Source organism: Daldinia loculata, assembly GCF_022478755.1.
Source record: "Daldinia loculata strain CBS 113971 unplaced genomic scaffold F4817scaffold_27, whole genome shotgun sequence".
NCBI classification, from domain to species: Eukaryota; Fungi; Ascomycota; class Sordariomycetes; order Xylariales; family Hypoxylaceae; genus Daldinia; species Daldinia loculata.
This window is the reverse complement of record NW_026054881.1, coordinates 319,568-340,388: the sequence shown is the minus strand read 5'-3', so window position 1 is coordinate 340,388 and position 20,821 is coordinate 319,568. Positions and strand designations below refer to the sequence as shown.

Here is a 20,821-nt window from a genome sequence, read left to right as displayed (position 1 = left end):
GAACCATCTGAATATCTTGATACAATCGTTCTTAGGGAAATCTCGAAAGCTTGAAAGATGCTGTAGCAAAGAAACCACGAACGGTAACCAGCCTCTATTGTATGTGTACTCAGGCTAGGGGTATTATGTATTCTATTTCAATGTATAGTTTCATTCAACGCCCTTTCCATTTTTATCCTCGATGCTATTTACCAAGCCCCAAATGTACGCATGGTTGATGAGGTCAAAGTTAAGCTAAACCACTACTTATTGGTTCAAGTCCAATCAGATTTCCTAAGCATCATTCTTGACTGTGGATATCTTATTCATCAAGAGTAATTGTTAACTACTCCATCTACTACAAAGCTATCGGAGTAGTAAGTAGGAGGGAAAACCAGAGACAGCTGTCTGCATAAGTTGAGGAAATTAATTGGACGGTGTTGCCTATCGCTTACAAATACTATTTCTTAAGAATCAGTTCTACATCGCCAATGACCAAGTCTTCTACGAGTTACTTAAGCTGATGTCTAAAGGGGCTCGTCGGAGAACCGATAAGAGGCACCTCCGCTCTTGTGGGGAATTGACCTATACCATCTCCTTACATCAGCAGCCAAGACGCTGAGGATCTCGTCTTCTTTAGGTATCTCCGACATCAACAACGTCTTGACTAAGCTTCTGATACGATTGTTAAGGATTCAGGCTTGATACGAGCAGGAGAAGGTCGCAGTAATTGGACTACATGCATCGGAATACCTTCAATTCGACGTGATAATCCATACCAAATAGCAACCGAACTTGGCAATTCCGTAAATCGCTCTAGACTAGCCGCCCAGGGCCGCCGGGCCGTCATCGGCAAAGTTACGATCAAGGTCCAAGATATGGCGTATTTCTCAGCTCAGAAGGATATTTAAATTTAAACTTGGGGTAACCCGCTGCCAGTTGGTTTTCGAATGTGTGTCAACCAGTAGCTACGAAAGACCAAAGGCATAAATCAAAATTTCATATTGACCCGACCACTCACCATGTCTACCATCAAAACATCCGTCGTCCTTGAAGCGGGACCGAATACCGACATCTGGAAGAAGCCGCCGACGACGAATATTTGGACTGGTACTACGTTCCTATCTCCTCTCTACCTTTAACTCTTGGCTAACCCTCCTAGCACCCATCTCCCACACATCTTCAGGCCTCTTGAAGAACTTCAAATCAGCCCGCGTCACCTTTTGGGCTGACTGGAAGGAGCGGTACGACCAAGGAGGTCTGCTCCTCGTACCTAAGCGCCGCTCTTCGGCCAACATCTCCCCGCCCGAGAAATGGATCAAGACGGGCGTCGAGTACTACGTTGGGCGGCCGCAGCTGAGCACCGTAAGCACGGACCGCTTTGCGGACTGGAGCGTCGCGCCCCTGACTCTCACGGAAAACGAGCCCGAACCCGCTAAGGTGGGCGGAGTCACTATCGAAATCGCGCGCGAGGGCGACGAGCACGGTAAGAGCTTCTGGGTGCACCGGCTCGTGCTGGATGCGAACGGCGACGTCGTCGAGAAGATTCCCCTGCGGGAGATCTGCTGGGTGCTCGCGGACGAGGACGAGGCCGGTGGCGAAGAATGGCTTCTGGATGTAAGTCCGCTGGTGGCTCGGCCGGAGAAAAACGCGACCGGCTCGCTCAAGGTCAATTTCAAGACGTTTGAGGTTCGGTGGGCGTCGTAAGGCGGAAATAAAACCTATGCCAAGACGAGATCGGACGGAACGTTAGTCTTCAGTCTGCGACTCGTATTCGGATATATTTAACGATGGCTGCTTCTCGGCGCTTTGTATGTTAACCTAGAGTCGCCGTACTATTCTAAGCGAATCTTCCACGGGCAGGGATGCGTCTTCATGGTCGCTGAGTTGCGGTCCTCTTAGCTGCTGAAGTACTCAGACTTTTTAAACACACTTACGCTTCTCAATGGAGAGTAGACATGCTGCCGGAGACGAAAACTCGAGCCGGTAGGCAGTGTGCAACCGTGCGACCTCGGAAAATTACGTCAGGGGTGCGCGAGAAATCGACGACGTCAGTTTCAGTTCCCATTGGTCGTTCCGGTATCTCGCATCAAATTGCACGTATGCCTGTGGACATTTGTCATTCTTGAAACGAATGGGGATATGGTTGGAGAAGAGGTTTGATGTCCAAGGTAGAGGTCCCTCGTCGCTCGAGCCAATCAGACTTTAGAAGCCAATGTGTATCTTCAGACGCCACCTAAGTGGTAGGAATCTCGGATGCATGAGTGCGGGGGTCCTCCCTCTTGTCCTTATGTCCTCTGTCCCTCGCGCCCTCATGATGCGCGCACCTTGTTGGAGTATTATCAACTGACTATCACGTGGGATATTTGTCGCCATCGATACTTGCTTGCATATATATAAGGTACCTACTATATACGGAAACTTCAGTAATTAGCTTCGATCGTCATCATGACGTTCGCAAACGCTGCGCGCTAAGCAACCATAAAGTCCAGCGCCACTTATATACTCTATAAGAATGCAGCCGAGAAAGTACCCGCCGATCCTTCCGTCGGCTCCTCTGCCGGAAGAGGAAGAACCGCTGAATCACGGACCCGGCCCCGGCCCCAGCACGCGACGGCAGAGACCTGGTGCCTGCACTACATGTAGACGTCGCAAGATCAAGGCAAGCGATTTAATTGACGCTTTTATCCAACCCGGCCCGCGTCGCTCTAGCTAACTCGGTATAGTGCGATGGCGTGCGACCGAAGTGCACCAATTGCGAAAAACGAGGGGTGAAATTTTGTGTCTACATCGATAAAGTTAAGGCTGGACCCGAGGTGATGGAGGTGCTTGAGCTCCTGAAGTCGTTGCCTATAGGCGAAGCGTTCGGGCTCTTAAATTCGCTCCGAGAAAAGGGGGATCCGGCGACCGTCTTGTCGGTGTTGAGAGAGGGTGACGCCGAGGGACAGCCTACGTTCCTAGGTGCGGAAGCCCGAGGATTCGTCCCTCGAAACATGCTCGAATTGGAGCTGATGGCCAATAATTCCAAGTCGTTTCTTCCCTTGCGTCGTATCGATGCGCGCGTCTTGGCTAAGAGCGATCTCTTACGCCCCATGCGACGGTCTATGGAGGATAACCAGATGTGAGTCGACCGTCGTAGCGATTAGGACGCATGGTATTAATCTCCCGAACCATAGGAACCCCCCATTTCCAGTCAACACTGCTTTAGAAGGCAGACGATTTCCTCTTCCCGTAATTCCCGGACGAGGAGTCGGCTACTGCGACGAACGACTTCATAATTTGCAAGCCGATTTCTGGACCAATGTCATGGTCACCAACGAGTTTACGGCGCAAGTCATCTCTCTCTATATAAAAACTGACCACCCGATCTTAGGCCTTTTTAGTCCACACCTCTTTATCACAGACCTAGTTAATCAGCAAGATAGGTTCTGCTCTAGGTTTCTTTTTCACGCGGTAATGTATCTGGGATGTGTAAGTGGAAAGAGGACTCCAAAAGGACACGAGCGAGGCTGACCAGCCGCAGCAGATGTATAGCGCCTTTGACAAGGATGCGATGCAATTCGCCGACGAGTTCCTCCACGAAGCTCAAAAGGCGCGGAAAGAAGAACCAGACTCGTACTCATCCATGGCGGGCGCTGTATTGCTCAGTATATCTCTCATAGGAAATAGTAAGGATCATGCAATTCTCTTCTATGCAAAGGAAGCGATGCAGATGGGCAAGAATTTGGGGCTCTTCGACGATGACGAGGGAGGACCGGCGAAATCAAACGAGAATATGTCAAAAGAAGATATGACGGCACGCTGTTACGCGGCATGGGGTACGTTTAATTGGAATGTGTAAGTGAAATGACTCGACAAAAATAGCGTTCGTTGACTTGACGCGTGCTGATATGCTAGACTTGTATCGCTATTTTATCGGCAGCCAGGCGCCGAGAGCCCGAGCTCAGCTCCCGTGCTACCCATCCCAGGCGAGAGGACGACGCCTGCACACCAAGATGGTGATATGGGCGAGAGTTTTCCGGCTGACGAGTGTCTCGTAGAGATGATTTTCCCCGCGCTCTGTCGTTTTTGGAAGATAATCCAAGGAGCCGCGTGGATATATACCCCAACCCAAGGCCGTCCGCCGGATGTCTTTAGGATGGCTCTCGTCGAACATAAGTTTCGTGAACTAATCGCGTGGGCGGAAGCCCTGCCGTTACGTTTGCTTCGAACGGAGGACCAGACCCATCATGTTATTCTACTTCAGCGAGTATCCCAAGAGAATTTCTTGTTTGGGGTTTGTTCGCTGCTAACCGGTAATAGTATATGGCTTCATTGCGCTATCCTCGACGTGTTCCGACCCTTCGTCGGGAAATCAGAAGGTCAACGATCGCGCCTGACGACGTTCTCAGCGTGCGATAGCTCTCCGGATGCGGTCTACGCCGCCTCGGTCGCTCAGCTTAAGAATCTTATCGTCGAGTATCGCAGCAATTTCGTGGAATCTACCTGCTCGATCCTCTGGCATACCGGACTCCTCTACCTAGCGAACGCCATGCTGAAAGATACGAGCGACCCGGATCGGCGCCTCTACCTGATGCTCTGCCTATACGGCTACGAAAGTCTTAGTCGTCCGTTCCGCATCTCCGAGGTCATCGTCCAAGGCTTGCTGTCCATGACCCTGAAGGAGACGGACATGACAGGAAGCGAGGCGCAAAGAATAGTTGACGAACTCAAAGAGGGAAGACTGGATAGTCTGAAGCAAGACTTTGAACACAAAACCCGTGCTACGTTTATGGTTGATCTGGATCTAGCGCTGAAACACCCCGAACAGGCCAGGGCGGAGAAGTTGGCGGACGAATTTGAAAATTTAGCCCTGTTTCGCGATTTCCTTGACCAGGAGAGGATGGAGATTTAGAATAGAGCTTGAAAGGAAGCTGGTAGATATACGATGGAAGGAGAATCGAGGAATCTCCCTTATCTACGGGAGTTGAAAGGTTAATGTTTCGGATTTGAGACTTATGTACTTCGTACGAAGTAGTCTAATGCTAAAGGCAACAGATACAAATGTTTGATTGGTGGTTGGTCTCACTGCGGGGCTACAGTTACTTTCGTACCTTGAACCTAGAAGGTCAACAGTATTGAATCTCATAGCGCTTGCCTTGTCTTTTAAAGATATGCCCTGGGTTGGTAGGTACGTGTATCAACGAAATAAAATACATATGTACCTACCTCATGTGGGCAGATAAATGTACTTCACATGTGGGTACGGGTTATAGAGGCAGGTGCGAGAGTGCACGTTATCTGTGCGGTCGCGGTGCGCCATCATTTTGTGTACTGTGCACCGCGGAAGAATCTCTCAATTTATTAATTTATTCTCCACCGCGCCTAACTTGTAACAAGTCTATACTGCGTTAATCAATGCCTTCTAAGTCTTTATTCCAGGGAGTTCAAAGCTAAACGGGCTTCGACATGGCTATCCTCGAGGTTGTTCCGGGTATCGAAGCTGTCGTGCAGGTTGCCGGTAGTGATGCTACCGAGTACGAGGATCCCAACGCGTTGGAGCAAGATACCACGGACGCGATTTGTCCCACTTCAACTAAGTATATCGAATGTATTGATGGGGCTAGGTTTACCATTAAGGCGCGAGTTACTAGAGACTACCAATGGAGCCGCGAGGTCAATGCTCTTACATGGAATTTTGACGTGGACGGTAACAGCATTACGGGTTTAGTCACGATAAAAGAGAAAATGGTCAATGGCGTCAAAACATCAATTATAGAGGGCAACAGGTTGTATTGCACTCGGACCAAGAAATGGATTCTTCAGAAGTTTCAGTTCTCTGCTATTGACGTCGGTATGTTTCTTATAGTCGTCCATGTGGAAACAGTGAACTGACGGAAGATTAAGTTGACGACGCGAAAAAGGATCGAATCCAGGATGACATCAAGATAGCTAAGCACCTTGGGATGATTCAAGTTCGAGTCTATCGGTGTATCTATTTAGGAGATTCCACACCATCACTCGGGAAGCCTATCACAAGCGATAAACTAGAGCTTGCAGAGAAGTCACTTAAGGGCAAAGCCATATCGCACGGAACATCGTACGTCTTTTAACCGAATATTTCGTACGTGAAGCTTGTGCTAATGCTAAATTGATAAAGATTTTCGTCATCGGGGGATCGTGTATCTGCTCCCAGGTCGTGTAGTGTAAGCTATGTCGACGGGCGTGATAAGCCAATTGCGGTGTTTCGGTTCCATTATAGATCTAGAGGTATGAAGAGCAGGTGGCAATCACATCCAAAGTTGCGTATACTAATATCCCAGATGCTCTAAAACGCGAGATGGTCATTCCTCGATCCCCATCGCCAAGCCCAGGGCCGAAGCGGGAAGTCGCTCGAATGTCGCGGGCTGAACTAGAACGGTTAGCTGGAGAGAGGCTCGTCCAGCTGCAGGTACGTAGCTATGCTGATTGGCTACCCTGTATGCCTACTAACTAGGTTTAGAGAAATGGTAACATTAAGGAAGAGCGCAAGCCTACTTTGAAACGGGAATTCAAAGAAGTCATTGACTTGAGCGACGAGACCGAGAGGCCCGTAAAGTCCTCTCGAATGGCTCCGGAGATACCAGAGGAAGTTATTGATCTGACAGACGATTAAATATGGTCTGGTTAACGTGATACTGAAGATGTATCAATTATCTGCAGATTTTGTCATCCTGTAGCTTATTTTCTTGTGAGAGAAGGGTGAATTAGAGTCGACCTATCGGAGTCGGGTTATGAAATTAAATATGTTTAAGAATGGAATTAGGTCTGCTAGATTGTTAAATGATAGAAAATCGTTCTCAGTGTGACAGGCCGAGGAATTGAAGAAAGCGTGTCAAGGACGCTACCAATAAATTCAAAGCTACGTGCGTAGGTTAGGTACAATAGGTAGTGGCTAGTGAAGCTAAGCTTGACGTAACCAACCCCCCTGTATGGAATGGAGCTCTAGTCCCACTTATAGCTAACAAGGGAACTTAGCCCTTGGAAGTACATACGCTGATACGTAGCTCTTTTTTTCCCACGAAATTTACAATACTCTGCTATTTGTCAACTTCACTACTCTCCGTCTCGCACAGCCATTGAGCACCGACAAGCAAAATGGCCGATACTACGAAGCCCGTCAAGAAGTCTTCACCTATCAAGAATGCTTATCTGATCCTCTATAATGCCGTGTCGGCTGCTCTCTGGCTCACCGTGCTGAGCCGCGTCGTCATCGTCAACCTGAATAGCACTCCGCAGGCGGTCTACCCTGCCGTTGGCGAGTTCTGCAAGTGGACGCAGACGTTGGCTGGAATGGAGATTTTGCACTCACTACTAGGTACGTTTTATCTCAGATCTCCAGCTACTTGTTTCTGCATATACGGACCGTGCTCGTATGACTTGGAAAGGGTTTTCTATATTACAGTTCCTGGCCTATTGACAGTTGAATTGTCGGGTAGACTAGAAAGCTAACGTCTCAATTGCTGATAGGTGTCGTGCGCGCCCCGTTCTTTACGACCTTCATGCAAGTCTTCAGCAGATACGCGATCGTGTGGGGGATTACCGGACTATTCCCCGAGCTCGCCCTCGGAAGCGGTAGCGGTGACGGTTACAGCAGCCTAGCGTACTCATCGATGCTAGTAGCATGGGGTGTTACCGAGGTCATCCGATATTCGTTCTTCGCACTATCGCTTTCTTCGGGCGGGCAACCACCTTCGATACTGCACTGGCTGCGCTACCACACTTTCTTCATTCTATATCCCATCGGTATCTCCAGCGAAGCTTACCTGATCTGGCGCGCCGTTGAGCCTGCCAAGGACGGCGTAAGCCCGCTATACTCAACTGTACTTTTTGGATACGTAGCGTTGGTTTATCCTCCGTGTAAGTAGAGTACCCCCTTAGCTTTACCGAAAACAGACGCTAACGTGATACTTCCAGCTGCGTATTTCTTATATACGCACATGATGGCCCAGAGACGAAAGATTTTCGGGACTAAGACGCAGAAGAAGGTCACAAAGTAGAGTTCATATATGTCCGGACACATTGTAACGAAAGGAACGGGTTGCAAAGCCCTGATGGAAGATATATATTCATGAATATCCACGTAACTGGTCAGGGTAATATATATGTAGAAGTATAGACAGAATACACCTATAAACAATAGCTTGCACACCCCGCTTAGCGCTTCTTGTCTATTCAATTGCATGTCGGCCGCTCGTCTCGTACCATTCGTTGCGGGACCAGCGCACTATCAAGTTCTTTGCGTCTTCCGATAACTTGCGATACCCGGGGTTCTCTTTGGGCTCGAACATTGCTGCATACTAACGTCAGTACCTACTTAAGCTATTCGAATTACCTTGAAACAAGAAACAAAGACAAAGAAAACAGACTTACCCATATGTGCTCCTATCTCGTCCGTCACCTTATCGTTTACAGCTTCTATCCATAGACCCATCGTCCGCTTGTCGCGCGCGGGTAGATTGCAGAAAGTCCGCTCGTTACCCATGACGGTTCCCACCATGCTAACCTCCTTCGCAGATGCGGCTTTCCCAAGACGCGTGTATAGATTCGCAAAGCCGATGCCCATTTCCCGATCCAACTTCACCAGCTTTGTTACCCGCTCTCGTAGCTCCGTACCTCTGGCTAGACATCCTACAAATTCGAGATGCGAACTGACCCACGACCACCCCGAGGTGAGATGCTCTCGGTTCATATATGCCGCCGCGCCACCAGCCGCTAAAGCACCAGCCGCTCCGGCCACTGCTGCGATCTGGCCCCATCCCCATCCTCCGCCGCCCTGCTTCTTGTTCTTGTCCTGGGGCGATTCGGGAGCGGGTAGAGCACCGGCAGGCTTCTTGCTGGCGCCTCCGGTGTTTCCGGACGCTTGGTTGTAGTTGTTCCAGAAGATGCTGGATAGCCCGTTCAGCTGGGTCAAGGCGCCGTTGAGACTGTTATAGTGGCCCTCGGCGCCGTGGGCAACAACTCCGGGAGAAATTCCAAGGTAAGGAGTGTCAAAGGCGAGAACTCCTTGGATGTAGGGGAACATGAGGCTTGTAGGACCCAGAGACTCGCCGACTAAAACGGTAAGGCTGTCGCGATGACTGGCTTTATTGGTATGGGTAACGGGTACCTCGGAAGCGAGGCCGATGGCAGTCTCGGCGGCAACGATGCCGCCCATGGAATGTCCGATTAGGATCGTACGAACGGAAGGGTCGACGGTTGGAGAAGGCGTTCCGGCGGCGACCTCGATGTCGATCACCTTGTTAAGCAGCCAGTCGCGGAAGCGAGCGACGCACTCGTGTAAGTCGCCGCGGGTCTCATATCGAGGGTATGTGATAGCGCGTACCGATACTTTAGGCAGCGCGGCACCTACGATGGCAGCGAGATGCTGCGCGAACTCGGACTTTTCGCCAAAGGTGTCGTCACCCCCCTATTATCGGGTTATCCAGTTAGAAAGGCGGCATTGCCTACAACGAGGAAGGGGAGGAAGCAAATTTTCAAAAACTCACCTTGAAGCCGTGAATAAAACACAACAGCAGCGTCTTCTTCATCTTGAGTCCCCATCGAAAGGGGGGTTACGAAAGAGAGATTCGAGTGGAAGATAAAAGTTGGGAAGTTTCGGACTCGGCAAGGTAGGCACATAACGCATGATAGCTGAGTTTCCTTAGGGCTGTAGGATCGGCGCTGAGGGTCCTACGCTCCAGTGGGGCTCTACTATCCCCCGGCGGTTCTTGGCTCCAAAAATGACGTTTCTTCAGCAGGTAATCCCACCTGATAGTGCTTTTTCGCTTATCAGATATCATCCAGGCCTAGTCACATGCGCATCACGGAACCCAAAGTTTCAAGTCGCAACCTTCAAAATCATAAATTGGTTCGTCCAATTCGAATCCTCCAGATAAGCTACAGATAGGACCCATTGCCGAATGAAGAAATGTCCTACGATCCAATATCCGACGTCCACGACAGTCAGATGAAGCACTGCACGAGATATCACCTTGGAAACTTCCGATCGAATCGCGCTAGCTAATAAGTAGCCGTCAACCTCTGGACGAGATACTGGCCGCTATTCACTCCCTCGTATTTTTTGTCCTGTTCGGTAGCGTAAGTGTTAGGGATGGCCTCGATGTAGTCCTTGAAGTTGGGATTGCAGAAGTATCTGTAGAGCTTTATTAGCCACGTACTTGGACGCTTGACAAGACTCCACGTGTACGTACGCTATACTATATCTGGCCGGATAAATGTCGTCTCGACGGGACGGGGGTTCTACGACACGATGAATGGTACTCTTGATATTATCGTTGCTCCACCTTGCTAGCAAATCTCCAGCGTTTACCACGCAGGTGTCCTCGATGGGCGCCGCGTCAACAAAGACACCCGTCGGACTCTGTACCTGCAGACCGCCCTGAGAATCCTGGAATAGCAGAGTGATGGAGCCGTAATCGCTGTGCGCGCCGGTGCGGACCTGTCCCGGATTAATTTTGAACACGTCTCTCTTAACTTCGGGGTAGTGAAGAAGTCTCAAGGTGTTATCTCCGACGTCCGTGTACTTGTCGAACCACGATTCTTCGATACCCAGGCCCACAGCGATGGCGCGCATAACTTCAATGTGCAATTCTTTGCACTTGTTATGGAATTCGAGCATTGTCTCCTTGAAGCCTACCAGCTCGCCTTCTTCGTCGGGCCAATGATTCGCGTGACCGGGCTCGTCGTCACGCCCGATTTCTAGGCTTTCCTTTAGGTCAGGTACTGCATCCCTCAACTTCTTAACGGCGTCCATGTCCGTCAGGTCCGTGTTCTTCTCTCTGCCCGGCGCCGAGTAACCCCGGTTCGCCTCGGGCGTAGTCCAGCAGTGAGACATCTTGGTCTCGACGGGAAGCCTGAAGTACTTGGCTGACGTATCAAACACATGCTTCCGGTACTCCGGCTTGACGGGCAGACCCTTCAGATAGATGAATCCGGATGTTTGAAAACCGCGGAGGATGGCATCGGCGGTCTGCTTCCTCTGTTCCGGGTTACCGTTCAGGAATTGGGAGAAGTCGATAAGCTAGGATTTCTAGTGCTCAGCTATATATCCTCGAGGCGCTTTACATATACGTGTCTGAGACCTACCGGGATGAACAAGCCATCGCTTTTTACAGCTGCTTCCTCCATTGCTTCTTTCAATTGGGAAACGTCAAAGGTAGCTTGTCGCCTTGCTTTTTAGAATTTATATACGTCAACTTAGGCAAGTTGATGAGGATGGGTTTATGGGAAAAGAGTAAGACGAGTCGACGAGGAAGAAAAGCACATCCTTACAACTACACACGGCAGAGTGTCATTGAGCTAGGATACCTAGTTACCTTTTATCTAAGCAGACGAAATTCGGCTACATCCGACGAAAAGCGAAACTTTCTAACTCCTTTGCGAGACGACATTCCAAAGCAAGCGTTTTTTTATCTTCCACCCGGAGCGCAATACCTGGCTTATCAAAGTATCACTGCATCTTAGACTGGAAGAGGATGAAAACCGTTCGATATTCATTCGAATTTAGCACGTTCATGATTACTTGACTAATAACATTGAGAGGTATCAGGTAAGAACAATCACTTTCCATCTGCTCGTAACTATAGGTATCTACAAACCCCGCTACGTAGATAAGGGATTGCCCTCTAGATCATGCATGAGATAAGAGTTCCGAGAGGGGGTGTGATGTACTCCAGATAGCTCGAGTGGACGCCTTCAGATATCACCTACCAAATGTGGGGTATCATTCATGAGCCTCGCATCAGCCAAGATTTGAAGGCTAGACATATGGGCTAGGTATTGTTGATTCGAGATAAGCTTCAGAAGTTCATTCAAGTTACTCTACGAAGTCGGAATTTCGTTCACGTATCTTCGTTTCACATCATCCTACGTACTCATACCACATACCTATTCATAAATTAACTAATTAACTTGTCGGGTGGTAAAGTTGCTACGATGAGCTCATCAGCACACCGGGTAGTGGATATCCACACCCATATGTATCCCCCGGCATATGTACAGCTCCTGGAATCCCGAAACAGCATACCCCTAATCCGGAAGTTCGCCGGTGCAAAGGAGCCCCGCCTCATCATCTTACCCGCCGAAGCGGAATCGCTGGACAAGATTACATCGGAAAATCCGGAGAAGACGTCATCTCACCTTCCCGGCCGGCCGGTGACGACGCATTATTCCTCTCTTAGTCAGAAGATTCATTTTATGGACACTCATAAAATTGACATCTCGGTCATCTCGCTCGCGAACCCGTGGCTCGACTTCGTCGCCGCCGAGGACGCCGGAGAAACTGCCAAGTCCATCAACCAGGAATTTTCCGATATGTGCGCCGCGACCCCGGGCCGGCTGTTCTTTTTTGCAACTCTGCCGCTGACTGCCCCTCCCGAAACTCTTCTCGCAGCTATCGGACACATCCGCAGCTTGAAGTACTGCCGAGGCGTGATTCTGGGAACGTCGGGGCTCGGAAAAGGTCTCGATGATCCAGCTTTAGTGCCAGTCTTCTCCGCGCTCGCCGCTAACAAGCTGACCATATTCCTGCACCCGCATTATGGCTTGCCGAGCGAAGTGTGGGGTCCCCGCGCTACAGAAGAATACGGCCACGTGCTACCGCTGGCCCTTGGATTCCCCATGGAGACGACAATCGCAGTGGCGAGGATGTACCTCGCAGGCGTATTCGATCAGGTGCCGGAGTTGCGTTTGATACTAGCGCATAGCGGCGGAACGCTACCTTTCTTAGCGGGCCGCATCGAGAGCTGTATCGTTCACGATGGGCATTTAGTCCAGGAGGGCAAGGCGGGGACTGGCCGACGGACAATATGGCAGATCCTTCGGGAACAGATCTACCTGGATGCTGTTGTGTACTCTGAGGTTGGGCTAAAAGCAGCGATCGACGCTAGCGGGACCGATAGATTAATGTTCGGCACGGACCATCCGTTCTTTCCGCCGCTAAACAGCGACGAGCAGGGCGAATGGGAGAGCGTGACTTGGAATGCGGAGGCTGTGAGGAAAGCCCTAGGGGATGCGACCGACCGCGGGAGAGCGGTTATGGGGGGTAATGCTGTTCGGGTGCTGCGGCTGTATGAAGATAGCTGAAGTAATTCCGGGTCTAAATACACTTACCGAGGGTATTCCCGACGGAGTGTGCTAACCTAGGTTCATGGTTACGCGTACTAATGCTTAATTTGAGGCTTGTAGTTGATATGAATGAGGCATATCCTTGCAATCATCTTATGTAGACTAGGTACTGTATGCAAATCCCAGTGTAACCGCAAAATCCGCAAATTCCTATCGGCACCTTGACCAAGTCGCATTCGCTATATAGGTACGATGGGTCTACTACTCCTCGCCGACTACCTTACGTACTTCATTTAAGCGTAGCCACGATGATACCTATTCCATCACCCGGGGGTTGGTACAGACCTTCGATAGCTAATCCGGCAGCATGCAAGAGGTTATTCCATTGACTTGCTGCCCTTTCTTGAGATGAAAGGACAATAAGCATCAAAATATCCAACAGTGCTGGAAAAAGAGGACAACCTTCTTCGGGTAAAATCATATCGTTGATAACAAGATACGAGTAACCTTTCGTCATGGCAGCTGAGACATTTTTCAAGATTTGAAGGCATGCATCGTCTTGCCAGTCATGCAAGACATACTTCATATAGTAGATACGGGCGCCTGGTTTAATTAGTAATGTACCCCCCTGGTCTATTCAGATGGGACATAACAACTTTACCTTTTACAGGTGCTTCTTTGAAGAAGTCGATGGGGTATTTCTTAACCGTGGCGGGTAAATCAGCGACAGAGCTATCGAGCACAAGCTGCTGATCTTGTAGGATGAGCTCTCCCTCCACATCTGGAAACCTCTTGCAGAATTCTACAACGTCATGTCCACGGCCGCCACCAATGTCCACGAGCACGGGCAGATCTTTGTTGTAGCCCTCGAGTGACTTCTCCTTTACTGGGAACCAAGAGGCCCATGATGGGCTGCTGCCTCGATCGCCTTCGAAAAAGGTATTTGCATGGTCCCATGCTTCTTTAGCCTCTGGCCTCTTAAACCAGGTGAAGAGAGGCTCTTTAAATCCATGGGTGGCTTGGATAATTCCCTTTGCTGGATCGGTAGGGAGTTGATAGCCTGTGCTTTTGAACCAGCTAGGTGCTTCCACCGCGGCTGGTGTACATAAATCGAATCTTCCAACTATCGGTAAGTAGTCTACGCCGATTTAGATGGATTTCACTTACAAGTGTTTGACCATGCCTTCGCTGGTTCGTTGACTTAAGTGGCTTGACCACTTCGTTGATCCATATAGGCCGTTGCCCTTCTCGGCAACGTAGCCTGCTGCCGTTAGCACACGTAGAAGCCGTCCTGTTCTGTGGTTAACATACGCAGACAAGAGTTTCTTCGCTACGTACGGATTAATATTTCATCAGCGCCGTTTTCCTTGGCGATCTCCTCTGCCGACACTACGTCCTGTCTTTCGAGCATACGGAATACATTCAACTCAAGACAAGTCCGAATACACATCCAGACTACCGGCTGTGGCAAATTCGATTAACCCTGAGTTTAAATTTGCAAGGATAAATCTTACGGTGGATGCAACTTTCAACATTCCATCTCCCGGTTTCTCTAGCGTGTTCTGAAGCTTCCGTGCCGCTTCCAAAGCGTCCACTCGTGATGATTCAGAGAGATCCGATCCTGGCTTTCCTGATAGCGTCTTGGTGATCGCGGAAGCAATTTCAAGGGCTTCGAGCCTCTCGGGTTCTGGAAGAATATTGATGACAAGATGAAATGCCTGGAGAATTGTTGCACTTGGGCCTAGGAAGAGTTAATGGAAATGCAAGAGGAGAGAATGATAGTATAAACTGAGGGGTTTCCCGGGCTGTATACTTCTGCTAACCTTGTGCTAGAACCACATTCCGTATTTAAATTAAAAGGTCATGACCGAAGAAAATCCCCTGGCTTAACCATGGCAGACCCTGGCTCCGGGTTCTTGAGAGCCTGGTTTCACCAACCCCACCCTGTGCGTGATACTCGTCACTTAGAGGGATGTCTTCATGTATGCAAGCAGCGTAGGTTCACAACAGTTCGATAAAAGCGAATCAGCTCTCATTCTACAAGGACGATCATCCTTGGTAGAAAGTTCGTAGCACGTGATATCAATCTACCTATCACGGGTGTGAGGAATTAGCTATGAACCGGGGTCGATCTTACGAGTACTTGGGTATACGCACGGGTAACCCGTATAAGAGGTACCTAAGGCTGCAGCGAGTTCGATGAGTCAGTTAATAGCTTGACCTGACTTGGACCTGACCTGGCTTGGGTAGATGGTAAATATTTTTTCTTTGTGCAACAATTACATAAATTGAGGGTATACGCATATATTTTCGATGTATTATGATTGGTGGCTGGCTGATTTTGGGTGGAGTATTACATGTGGGTAATGTGGCTAGAGCTGTGGCTTTATAAAGGCTTCCAGGCCAGTTGTTTTTGGTTCGGGAAAGATGTCAGGGTCCCGTGTAGAGTGGGAGACAGGGGACTAGCTACTAGCATAGTTGTTGGCAATATTGACCCATACCTCCCAAGAATACGGGGTGGCATAGCCTCCTTATATAGGCCTGGTGTCTAACGTCTACCTTACGAGGTACCCCTATTGTATCGTGATAGACTCCCCTTTAATATTGCTTTACTCTTGAGGTTATACAAAGCCTCCCCATCTCGTCATCCCCTAGTAGTCCTCTGGGTAGTCTTCTAGGTAGTCTCCGGGATAGCATACCTTCTCAAACGGTCTCTTAAGTAATTTTTATGAAAAGTCCCATTAAATTAAGCTTCTCACTACCTAATAAAACTCTATAAATCCAACGCTACTGTGATGGATTTACGATAGTCTCACCATGGTACGTACTACCTAGTCGAGACTAGAAAAGCAAAAAGGAAAAGACGTTCCGGCGTCATTGATATCTTACAATAACCTTGCCACACACATCCTAGGACGACCTCCCTAACATATGTACTATCTCGCCGTACGAGGCTAGCAGAGTGAAAAGCCTCGATGTTATCGTCATCCGGATACAAGGTTATCGCTATGTGTTAAATAATATCCACTTAAACACTTAATTGATGTCATCTTCCGTGTGATATGCCTCTCCTGGGTAACGGATCAACTTGTCCGGATACTGTATAGCACGGAGTGAGAGGTAAGGGCCTAGCTCTAATATAGTTTGTGACTACTCAGGCATTCACTCCAAATAATGGGGGGGGGCGTTGCTAAGTAGCCCTATTATATCCTAGCTAATGACTTAAAGGCTTTCCAAATGAGGTTTATGTCCAGAAGACCACATGGCTCAATTAAGGACACATATCTCCTATAGCCCACGCCACTTTCTAACCCTATTTCTTATTCCACAATAACCTTTAGGGGTAGCCAGCAAAGCGTTCGTTTACCACCATTCCATTTTCTCAACATCCATCAAAACTCCAACTGGTTGCCTATATTGCCTCGATAAAGGAAATAAAGGAATGGCCGAAAATGGTAACTCGGCTATACTGATTGCCCTGGCCTGGGGTCTCGGATCATTGGTTATTATTCTCTGTGCTACTAGACTTTGGGCCAGGAAAAGTAAGTTGGCTACCACAGTACGTCTGTTCAGTTACCATGGACGTGCCTATCAGTCTATCTTTCAATCCATTGAAGCTCTCAATATGAAGAGTACGTTAGCTGATCTTCATTCTCGCAGTGGTAATCGACCGGGCCAGCTGGGATGATATCTTCATGACTTTAGCTGGCGTACGTTTCGTTATCCCAGCTGTGAGGCAAATCTAACTGGGGTCTAAAATAGATATTCGCGATTCTCTGCTCGGTATTCGTTACGATTGCTGCTCATTACGGACTCGGTAGGCACATCGACACTATCACCGACCCTTACCACAGACAAATGGCAATAAAGTATACCATTATAGCACCTTCATTTTCTATTGTATCGTCGACACTTAGCAAGATCTCTATCCTAATATTTCTGACTCGGCTGATTGGAGTTACTGCTACGCGACTACATCTAGCCTGCATCTGGACGTTAGGTGCCATCTTAGTTATTGCAAATTTCATCGCAATAGTCATCCTCCTTCGTTTCTGCATCCCTATCGAGAAGCAATGGATGCCTGAAGTTAAAGGGAGCTGTATAAGCCCCGAAACCCAGTACGTAGCGTTAATCCATCGATAGGAATAGATACTCACTAAATCATCCTCTAGCTCTTATAGTGGCATTATCCCGTCAGCATACACAGCATTCATGGATGTTCTCCTAGCCGTTTTCCCGTCGCTTATAATAACTCAGCTCAACATAAACCTCAAGATGAAGATAGGCCTCAGCTGCTTGATGGGGGGTAGCATATTATAAGTACCTCTGATACATTCCTACTTGTTCAAGTTTACTAAACGTTATGCAGTGCTGCCGGAGCTACTATCGCCAAGATCTACTTTATGCGTGTCCATAATCTGGGCGATCATAACGACATAACATGGTCTTGGGGCAGCATCACAATATGGTACCTGTAAGTTCTAAATGTCTAGTCTTCGTTTGAGGATCTAACTAACTTGGAATAGTTGCGAGGTACGGAGAGAGCCCCTGAATCATGGTTTTTATATCATACTGATGTGTTTTAGATGCATGTCATAATTATCGTTGGTACTATACCTACTCTCTGGCCGGTTCTAAAGGGATTTGTAAAAAAGAAAGGTGGAAACTCGGAGAGCTCTGGCTCGTACCAGAATGCTTCGGGGACTACTGAGGGAACGGAGGCGCTTAGGCTATCGGACGTGAAAGGCGGTAGGAAGGCCGGTCCGGCGACAAGGGTTCTTCGAGACATCGACGACATGCGCACGGTAAGGTCATGGGATGATAATGGCGAGGCCTAGGTTTAATTAACTCGCGGTCTTTATTCCATTATCTAGGAAGATTTCGGTTGGCTTAGTATTTAAAGTTGTTCCGATTAGTATAAAAACGAAACGCACTTTAAAACTTCAGCTATCAAAGTTCCAACCCCTTCGAATACAACCAATTTGTAAGAATAAAGGTAGCCGCTTCCCGTTATTAATTCCCTTAATTTATACCGAGTGATGCTATTTGTAGATTACCATGACAGCCCTTCCACGTAGATTACCCCACAGAACAGGTGTAAGTAACTGGCAACCAAAATTATTAGTAAAATGACATGGCCCCATTCTGTTTCGTAACCTTCTCAAAATGCAGCCGATACATGCTAATTTTATAATTATATTAACAATATTCTTAATAATTTAATTGATTTAATTGATCTGATTCAATTGATCTAATTTAATTGATCTGATTTAATTGATTTAATTGATGTATGTATTAAAATCGTGGGAACGTTTCTTACAAGGTAGGTCACTTGACCAAGCCCGCCAGGCCAATTATTACCTATTTCTTATCACTCCTTAATATCTTCACCAAAATACAGTATTATTACACAATTATAATATCATTAGATTGGCCTTATTAAGCTGATTCAATTGATATAAATAACTATTGTTAAATATGCTATTATGGCCGAAAAATACAAGATTAGTTGGCCTTATCCGTAGATTACATGCCACTATTTGCAGATTAATACCTTTTATTCGTAGATTACTTTTTCAATTGCACTATAAAACACGGTCGCATTCTTTCAAATTTAGTATCAATCAATTAGTTTAAATATAAATAATTTAAATATGTCAAAAGATTCGTAAATATCTACTATTATTGTTAAAAAACATCGTACTTTTATGTCAGTAATAAGGTAGAATTGCTGGATGTCGATATATTGTAATTTTAGTACGCAGTTATATGCACCTGTTTTGTGGGGTAATCTACGTTGTAGGACCGGCAAGGTAATCTACAAATAGCATCACTCTTTATACCAAGAGCAGCTTTCACCCTGAAATTCCAACCTTTGATTTTTTCGAAATGTATTTCTATGATCCTCAACTTGTCACAGGCGAGCTTGATCTTTAGCAAACTGGTGTAGTTGGGGCTGGCCTTTTTCTCTTCCTGAGTTTCAGCGTCCATAAGAGACTTGTGTGCAAGTCCGGTGGCATCGAGCTGTTTATCAATCGCCTTTTCTTCCTTCGAGGATAAAGGACCGCGATTGCCAGGGTAGGACATAAGGTCGCACTCGAGTTTTGAAATCGCCCCAACCAGGTCATCGAGATCGTCCTCATCTATAATGATGATGTCAGGTAGCTTGTCAATTTTGTCCATGGTGGAAACTACCGAGGTCGAAGTTGGTTTTGCGTTGATTTGCCTTGCCTATCCGCGACTTATTAGGGAAACAAGTGCTTTGTGTAGATGGTTTGGTTTAGGAAAGTGGATGCTTATAGGAGGTAGAGATATCTGGTGTCGGCTTGTTTAAATAGATTCTGCGTTACAATACCAGATCGATGACAGCATCAAGTACAAGGTTTACACAGACTTGTTCAAGTTACAGGTAGGTTCGCCATTTGAACTGAATGCATTAAAGCTGTCAATTCACTACTCAGCTCCAAGGCGGAACAGTGTACAATGCCTCAAATTTACCCATCCCTAACCACACGTTGCATATTCACCATTTGGGTTTCGCCTTGGGAACCGTAACCTTGTTTTCGAAACGAGGTTACTAAATTCCTTAAATTTAGTCTACTTGCAACAAACTCACTGTTGATGATTTTATGGTATCAAGTTTATCCACGACAGAAACAAACTTGCTGTCAATCGCTGGGATATTATGACTTGCATATTGATGTCGAATTAGATAATGAGCGCTTTATGTAGTCGGTGGCCCATTGGTAGGTAAGTATGGAGGTCAATAGAGAAATTTCAAATGAAGAGTTACATAAATAAAGATTAGACGGAAGTCTACGGTAAGAATTAAGCTTGCTTACATCTGAGTGTGTCTAATATATCAGCAGTACCTAAGTGATTGATGTTTCGTATTTCACAATTAGGAAAAGCTTTTAAAAAGAAGGCCACCTAATCACGTTAAACTACCCAAGCTAACGTATTACAGAGCTGACTGTGTGACTCGGTGCTTGTTGGGTCAGCTATGTGCCTTAGGCACCTAGAGGCTAGAAACGTAACTGGTTATGCTAGTCTTAGAATTGTTGTGGGTCTAAACCACGACTAATCGCGTACCTCGTCGACGCTTAAGAATGAATAAGTATGAACTACCTTGATGGATGCGACGCTCAATACCGGATTTGACATTATTATCAGAAATATTATGCTAAGATAGCAAGCTGCCGAATTCCTTTCAGTGCTGGGATGAGTACATACCAGTTCCATGATAGAGCCAATCAGAGTTGAGCAATAACTGATAATCGGAAAAAGACCCGATGGCGACACATCGCGACATTCCATCTCCAATTGTCATCATCAAATTTAGAAGAGCACACTGTACATGGTTTCCCGGAATTCTTTCTTTTCTAAGTATTTACTCCCTCCGCTAACGTAGTGTTTCTATTGCAATTGAACATGACAAATTGCTTAGTCGATACATACCTAGGTATCTTAGCGATTTAGGCATCAAATCCTAATAGCGGTTGACGACTTATACGCAGGTGAAGATTAAATTGTATGTAGCAACTACGTGACATCCTTAGCTGCATCACCTATTTGTACCTGCAGGATTTAAACGCTATGGCTTCATTGGAGACCGTGGTATCGGATATGGCGAGCTATCTCCGTGATACTAAGGCGTTCTGCAATGTCCATCACTGCATATAGAATGTCATCATCTCCCATGTGAGGAGGGGCAACATCCTAGATAAGGAAGCCCATGTTATAAATCTCGTTTATA

The 20,821-nt window shown here is 47.4% G+C and overlaps 10 protein-coding genes across 10 annotated transcripts; 6 read left to right on the top strand and 4 right to left on the bottom strand.

Annotated features, from left to right (window-relative positions):
* The first annotated feature begins 638 nt into the window (after positions 1-638).
* On the top strand, positions 639-1,812 carry F4817DRAFT_120014 (uncharacterized protein). The gene is made up of 2 exons (XM_049297621.1): positions 639-1,089; positions 1,142-1,812. Exons 1-2 carry the CDS (start codon positions 1,002-1,004, stop codon positions 1,684-1,686), a joined length of 633 nt encoding a protein of 210 aa, XP_049158685.1. The 5' UTR covers positions 639-1,001; the 3' UTR covers positions 1,687-1,812.
* Positions 1,813-2,301: 489 nt separating this feature from the next.
* F4817DRAFT_120000 (uncharacterized protein) lies at positions 2,302-5,150 on the top strand. The gene is made up of 6 exons (XM_049297620.1): positions 2,302-2,641; positions 2,706-3,100; positions 3,156-3,450; positions 3,503-3,816; positions 3,877-4,224; positions 4,282-5,150. Exons 1-6 carry the CDS (start codon positions 2,495-2,497, stop codon positions 4,871-4,873), a joined length of 2,091 nt encoding a protein of 696 aa, XP_049158684.1. The 5' UTR covers positions 2,302-2,494; the 3' UTR covers positions 4,874-5,150.
* Positions 4,894-6,883, top strand: F4817DRAFT_120038 (uncharacterized protein). Its single transcript, XM_049297622.1, has 5 exons — positions 4,894-5,812; positions 5,866-6,058; positions 6,119-6,228; positions 6,282-6,409; positions 6,461-6,883. The coding sequence occupies exons 1-5, from the start codon at positions 5,428-5,430 to the stop codon at positions 6,611-6,613; spliced, it is 969 nt and encodes a 322-aa protein (XP_049158683.1). The 5' UTR covers positions 4,894-5,427; the 3' UTR covers positions 6,614-6,883.
* A 212-nt stretch (positions 6,884-7,095) lies between these two features.
* F4817DRAFT_316351 (PTPLA-domain-containing protein) lies at positions 7,096-7,997 on the top strand (the record flags this gene model as incomplete). The annotated part of the gene is made up of 3 exons (XM_049300664.1): positions 7,096-7,315; positions 7,468-7,857; positions 7,915-7,997. 3 exons carry the CDS (start codon positions 7,096-7,098, stop codon positions 7,995-7,997), a joined length of 693 nt encoding a protein of 230 aa, XP_049158682.1.
* A 19-nt stretch (positions 7,998-8,016) lies between these two features.
* Positions 8,017-9,623, bottom strand: F4817DRAFT_119784 (uncharacterized protein). The gene is made up of 3 exons (XM_049297615.1): positions 9,486-9,623; positions 8,371-9,406; positions 8,017-8,290 (listed from the first exon to the last, which is right to left on the bottom strand). Exons 1-3 carry the CDS (start codon positions 9,525-9,527, stop codon positions 8,169-8,171), a joined length of 1,200 nt encoding a protein of 399 aa, XP_049158681.1. The 5' UTR covers positions 9,528-9,623; the 3' UTR covers positions 8,017-8,168.
* A 314-nt stretch (positions 9,624-9,937) lies between these two features.
* On the bottom strand, positions 9,938-11,602 carry F4817DRAFT_119912 (Clavaminate synthase-like protein). The gene is made up of 4 exons (XM_049297617.1): positions 11,316-11,602; positions 11,086-11,171; positions 10,191-11,020; positions 9,938-10,132 (listed from the first exon to the last, which is right to left on the bottom strand). Exons 2-4 carry the CDS (start codon positions 11,125-11,127, stop codon positions 10,000-10,002), a joined length of 1,005 nt encoding a protein of 334 aa, XP_049158680.1. The 5' UTR covers positions 11,128-11,171; positions 11,316-11,602; the 3' UTR covers positions 9,938-9,999.
* F4817DRAFT_119852 (uncharacterized protein) lies at positions 11,413-13,218 on the top strand. Its single transcript, XM_049297616.1, has one exon. The coding sequence runs from the start codon at positions 11,935-11,937 to the stop codon at positions 13,081-13,083; it is 1,149 nt and encodes a 382-aa protein (XP_049158679.1). The 5' UTR covers positions 11,413-11,934; the 3' UTR covers positions 13,084-13,218.
* F4817DRAFT_119927 (S-adenosyl-L-methionine-dependent methyltransferase) lies at positions 13,219-14,810 on the bottom strand. Its single transcript, XM_049297618.1, has 5 exons — positions 14,580-14,810; positions 14,404-14,527; positions 14,233-14,356; positions 13,727-14,181; positions 13,219-13,668 (listed from the first exon to the last, which is right to left on the bottom strand). The coding sequence occupies exons 1-5, from the start codon at positions 14,598-14,600 to the stop codon at positions 13,355-13,357; spliced, it is 1,038 nt and encodes a 345-aa protein (XP_049158678.1). The 5' UTR covers positions 14,601-14,810; the 3' UTR covers positions 13,219-13,354.
* A 1,697-nt stretch (positions 14,811-16,507) lies between these two features.
* Positions 16,508-17,903, top strand: F4817DRAFT_316346 (uncharacterized protein; the record flags this gene model as incomplete). Its single annotated transcript, XM_049300663.1, has 6 exons — positions 16,508-16,607; positions 16,726-16,775; positions 16,828-17,183; positions 17,435-17,539; positions 17,592-17,598; positions 17,652-17,903. 6 exons carry the CDS (start codon positions 16,508-16,510, stop codon positions 17,901-17,903), a joined length of 870 nt encoding a protein of 289 aa, XP_049158677.1.
* Positions 17,904-18,819: 916 nt separating this feature from the next.
* On the bottom strand, positions 18,820-19,401 carry F4817DRAFT_365534 (uncharacterized protein; the record flags this gene model as incomplete). The annotated part of the gene is made up of 1 exon (XM_049306879.1): positions 18,820-19,401. The coding sequence occupies exon 1, from the start codon at positions 19,246-19,248 to the stop codon at positions 18,820-18,822; it is 429 nt and encodes a 142-aa protein (XP_049158676.1). The 5' UTR covers positions 19,249-19,401.
* Positions 19,402-20,821: the final 1,420 nt, after the last annotated feature.

What these genes read in the sequence shown, in the direction of transcription:
- F4817DRAFT_120014 (XM_049297621.1), top strand. Translation starts at nt 1,002, where the DNA reads ATGTCTACCATCAAAACATCCGTCGTCCTTGAAGCGGGACCGAATACC. An exon ending in GACGACGAATATTTGGACTG is followed by an intron (nt 1,090 to 1,141) that starts GTACTACGTTCC and finishes TAACCCTCCTAG; the next exon opens with CACCCATCTCCCACACATCT.
- F4817DRAFT_120000 (XM_049297620.1), top strand. Translation starts at nt 2,495, where the DNA reads ATGCAGCCGAGAAAGTACCCGCCGATCCTTCCGTCGGCTCCTCTGCCG. An exon ending in CGGTAATGTATCTGGGATGT is followed by an intron (nt 3,451 to 3,502) that starts GTAAGTGGAAAG and finishes GACCAGCCGCAG; the next exon opens with CAGATGTATAGCGCCTTTGA. An exon ending in GGTACGTTTAATTGGAATGT is followed by an intron (nt 3,817 to 3,876) that starts GTAAGTGAAATG and finishes CTGATATGCTAG; the next exon opens with ACTTGTATCGCTATTTTATC.
- F4817DRAFT_120038 (XM_049297622.1), top strand. Translation starts at nt 5,428, where the DNA reads ATGGCTATCCTCGAGGTTGTTCCGGGTATCGAAGCTGTCGTGCAGGTT. An exon ending in GTTCTCTGCTATTGACGTCG is followed by an intron (nt 5,813 to 5,865) that starts GTATGTTTCTTA and finishes CGGAAGATTAAG; the next exon opens with TTGACGACGCGAAAAAGGAT. An exon ending in GCCATATCGCACGGAACATC is followed by an intron (nt 6,059 to 6,118) that starts GTACGTCTTTTA and finishes AAATTGATAAAG; the next exon opens with ATTTTCGTCATCGGGGGATC.
- F4817DRAFT_119784 (XM_049297615.1), bottom strand. Translation starts at nt 9,527, where the DNA reads ATGAAGAAGACGCTGCTGTTGTGTTTTATTCACGGCTTCAAG. An exon ending in GTTTTATTCACGGCTTCAAG is followed by an intron (nt 9,407 to 9,485) that starts GTGAGTTTTTGA and finishes ACCCGATAATAG; the next exon opens with GGGGGTGACGACACCTTTGG. An exon ending in CGAGATAGGAGCACATATGG is followed by an intron (nt 8,291 to 8,370) that starts GTAAGTCTGTTT and finishes GTTAGTATGCAG; the next exon opens with CAATGTTCGAGCCCAAAGAG.
- F4817DRAFT_119912 (XM_049297617.1), bottom strand. Translation starts at nt 11,127, where the DNA reads ATGGAGGAAGCAGCTGTAAAAAGCGATGGCTTGTTCATCCCG. An exon ending in GCGATGGCTTGTTCATCCCG is followed by an intron (nt 11,021 to 11,085) that starts GTAGGTCTCAGA and finishes TAGAAATCCTAG; the next exon opens with CTTATCGACTTCTCCCAATT. An exon ending in CCGGCCAGATATAGTATAGC is followed by an intron (nt 10,133 to 10,190) that starts GTACGTACACGT and finishes AAAGCTCTACAG; the next exon opens with ATACTTCTGCAATCCCAACT.
- F4817DRAFT_119852 (XM_049297616.1), top strand. Translation starts at nt 11,935, where the DNA reads ATGAGCTCATCAGCACACCGGGTAGTGGATATCCACACCCATATGTAT.
- F4817DRAFT_119927 (XM_049297618.1), bottom strand. Translation starts at nt 14,600, where the DNA reads ATGTTGAAAGTTGCATCCACC. An exon ending in CGCTGATGAAATATTAATCC is followed by an intron (nt 14,357 to 14,403) that starts GTACGTAGCGAA and finishes ACCACAGAACAG; the next exon opens with GACGGCTTCTACGTGTGCTA. An exon ending in GAAGGCATGGTCAAACACTT is followed by an intron (nt 14,182 to 14,232) that starts GTAAGTGAAATC and finishes GATAGTTGGAAG; the next exon opens with ATTCGATTTATGTACACCAG.